The 3,667-nt window shown below is 42.4% G+C and overlaps 1 protein-coding gene across 1 annotated transcript; it reads left to right on the forward strand.

Moving 5' to 3' along the window:
- Positions 1–1,271: 1,271 nt before the first annotated feature.
- On the forward strand, positions 1,272–3,084 carry CCR75_005450 (uncharacterized protein). The gene is made up of 2 exons (XM_067963531.1): positions 1,272–1,794; positions 1,872–3,084. Exons 1-2 carry the CDS (start codon positions 1,321–1,323, stop codon positions 2,955–2,957), a joined length of 1,560 nt encoding a protein of 519 aa, XP_067818627.1. The 5' UTR covers positions 1,272–1,320; the 3' UTR covers positions 2,958–3,084.
- The last annotated feature ends 583 nt before the right edge of the window (positions 3,085–3,667 follow it).

Below are 3,667 nucleotides of genomic sequence, written 5' to 3' on the forward strand. Positions count from 1 at the left end.
TCTCATTCGAAGGCTCATAATCAGCCGCCTGACGGGTATCAGGCGACTGTTCCATCCTCCCCGAGTCGGCCATTTCGTCCGACTCGCACTCATAATCGACCTCTAAAGAGGGGTCGTACTCACGTGGTGAATCACCACGTGCACTCGCAACACCAAGTGTTGTGCGAGTGGAAGACACTACGGTAGACGGAACGTCTACCGCAAGAGATAACAATGCGTCACCCGCGGCTGCACGAACCGCAGCCGAAGGTTCAGCGCTATCTTCACCCCGCATGAATTGTTCCTTCATGCGATGGAATTTAAAATGATGGATCTGACCAATCAAAAACATTTTAAAAATTAAGTGGTCATTTAGCGACCACTCCACCTAATGACATTCAGAGTGATTGTCGTTTAAGGGAGGGGTGATGTAACGGGGTGTATCGTTACATGAAATTAACACTAAAAGGTTGTTAATTAATATTATCTAAAAGGTAGATAATATTTGGAGGAAATTACTTTATATAGTAATTTCCTGAATTCTTATCCATAAATAGGTATAGACCATTATGTCTATTTATTCCGCAGACTAATCAGCTGTAGAAGTAATCAAAGAGAGTTACTGTAACGGGGCACTGCGACTTGTACTGTTTCAGTACAAGTCCACTTCACACTGCTTCAGATGTGAGTGGTGCCTCTCGTTAGGTGACGTACACTGTACGTATAGAGGAAGACTTCTCTTAAGGCAAGTTAGCTTAAGAGTGTAAAATGAAAACTGTATTAATATAGTTAAGTGTCTTGTTAATCTATCTTTGTAAATGTTGTCTTAACTATAAACTAATACTAAATATGTAAATGAATTCTTATCTATCTTATCTTGTAACTCTCTTTGATTACTTCTACAGCTGATTAGTCTGCGGAATAAATAGACATAATGGTCTATACCTATTTATGGATAAGAATTCAGGACATTACTATTTAAAGTAATATCGTCCATATGATTGACCTGGCAAGTGTTGTTAAAGAGCAACTCCAATATTTCAAAATTCTATATTTATTTGTTGGACGATGGCAAATGTTTATATTATCAAATACCCGAAAATTGTTTTCTGACTTACAAAAAATTAATAAAAATTATGATAATAATAAGAGAAATTACACAGAATAGGACACTTTTTATTGGAAATTCGCAGAATAGGACACTTTTTTTTTCACAGGATAGGACTACAGAAATGGTAATATCGTAAACACCCTCAAATTTTGGAAAAGCTAAGTAAATGCGCATCAATTACTTTAAGAACAAATGCCTAATGAAACAAATATTAATTTTCGAATCTGACAATGCTCGAAACACAGCTACCCCATTCTCCGCTCGCTCCATCTCCTTTAGCTAGCGGAGCGCATGTTGAGCGCAAGTTTCACTTACGCAAGGCAAATCGCGATATTGCGGCTTTAGACTTCTTACAGAATATTCCCATGCGCTCTGAAACTGCCGCCGCCGCCATCAAGCAATTGGCCCCTTCTCGACTTAAGGCCGACTCATTAAATATGGATAGCGCCAGCTCAGTAGTTCCTACAATAAATACGGGTAGCTCAAAGTCGGAGCCATTAGCAGGACGAAGGCTTCCAGGAATGGCAACTACAGTCGTACGTATGCCTGGACTATTTCGCTACCGGCTTATTACAAAATTTCCTGCGGCGTCTGCGGTCGTGCGCCGATGGGAAGTCGCCACAGCTCAGCAAGGTATATTTGGTGCTCGTGTTTTTTTTTCTAGGGGCTGTGGGTATCCGTTAGCCACATCTACTATCATCAACGTACGTACGAACTAGTTTGACGGAATTTGTTGCCTTGATCATTTGGAAACAAGCTATAAAATAATTGTGGTGTGTAGTACAATGGAAACGAGACGTCAGCCAGGAGAAGGCGTGCACCTTCTATGAGCACAACCTTGGCACTGGAGTCGACCAACTACGATTGGCGGGGTACGTCGTATTTCCGCCTGCTACACTCCACGTGGTCAGCCTGTGACCCGGATCGAGATCAAGAAGATGTGCACCCAGAACGATTCCCTTTTTCTGCAAGCTTCCTGGATGACCCAGAATTTCGACAAGGTCGCCATCGACATGTGGTGCGAGGGGACAAAAGTCTTGGCCCCATTGTGTCCAGTATACTGCTTTATGTCAAGCCTCATGAGCTTAAACATGAACTGAACAAAAAGTTTCAAGAGAAGCACGGTTGGTGGCTTCAAGATGCTTCTCTATCGCTAAGCAAGCTCCGGCATTTGAAGCGAGAGGCGCTCATGTGCAGTCAGCGATTGGACTTGCAGATTGCAACCGTTGCTCTTGCCTGTGTACTCTTTGAAAAGCTTGTGCTACAACATTACGTCACGAAGGTCAATCGCAAATTGTATATGGCCGTATGTTTCCTTTTAGCTGTTAAGTTTAATGAGCCATTCACATCTGACGAGCACAAACGCGTCGTAAGAAAGCTTTTGAAGGATTTTGATCGAACTTTCGCCTTGCCATCACGCGATGTGCTCACAGCAGAATTTACGGTGTATGCGCAACTTTCCTTTAACCTTCACGTCCCGATCGCTGAAGTGCACCCTCACTTCGCTCGATTGCTTAAAAACATGGAGAGTAATCCGCGCAAGTATTTAGACGACGACGTCTTTGCATCCTACTCGGCGCTTTTGGCGACTGAGGAGCAGTCAGTAAATTTTAATGTCACGTTATCAGGTCCATTGAATGAATTTGACGAGACAACAGATGGAGAAGTGCACTTAAGCGATGAAGAAGACAATCAAAGTGGCGAAGACGACCATCAACGAGGAAAAAAACAAATAAACTCTGCAGGTGGAAGCAAGTGTACACTTAATGATTTAACTTTGTTTCCATGGCACAATGTCTCATTCTCACAGTGGTGGCGAAAGCGTCGTAGTCCATGGGAGCGACAAGATGTATCATCTGATGCATGAACAAATCTCGTTGGGGGTATAGGCAAAGATTAAATATGGGGAATTCGTAAACTCACCCTCGCTTTTTACCTAAACTCAACCCGTCCAATTTTTAGTTAATCAAATGTCATAATTATAGCCAACCACATTTCATTGAATACATCAACGTCGAAATCTCCGTGCACGATCTGCAACGTTGAAATCTCCGTGTAGCGGAGCTACCTCGCTCCTAAAGTCAAAGAAAGACTTTCAGACTCAGAGAGTCACTTACTTCTATTGAACTAATGGGTTTAACAAGTCGGGAGTCGTACAAGCTATTAAAGCTTAAGGAATCCTAGTTTAAGGGATTCAGGGGTTCGTAGAACCAAGTGGCAACTAGTGCCCCAGAGGATATACCTTAGAAAGGCTTCTATCTCTTACAGATCGATGCGTAAGCCTTAGGAAGGCTTACCGACCACATTTGTTACCCATAATAAATGGGATTTAAGTAACTAACTATTTTAAAATAGGATGAAAGGGTATTTTACCCATAAGGTAAATGTACCACAACAACGGTTCTCCAACCGATGTGTGCCCCATTACCCCCCCCCATCAGACTCTTGATACCATGTGACAACACTCGCTTCATTTCCTCTTTGAGGTTGGAACCTAAACAACTAACCGTTTAGTTGTGTTTTGCTTTCCTTGTCCCATGACAATTAAGCGTGAGTCACAGACTCTTAGCACCTTTT

This window comes from Bremia lactucae, linkage group LG1 (genome assembly GCF_004359215.1).
Source record: "Bremia lactucae strain SF5 linkage group LG1, whole genome shotgun sequence".
NCBI classification, from domain to species: domain Eukaryota; phylum Oomycota; class Peronosporomycetes; order Peronosporales; family Peronosporaceae; genus Bremia; species Bremia lactucae.

Bases quoted from the DNA above. Each gene is read 5' to 3' on its own strand.
- CCR75_005450 (XM_067963531.1), top strand. From the start codon at position 1,321: ATGCTCGAAACACAGCTACCCCATTCTCCGCTCGCTCCATCTCCTTTA. The intron at 1,795-1,871 runs GTACGTACGAAC...TGTGGTGTGTAG, and splicing joins CCACATCTACTATCATCAAC to TACAATGGAAACGAGACGTC.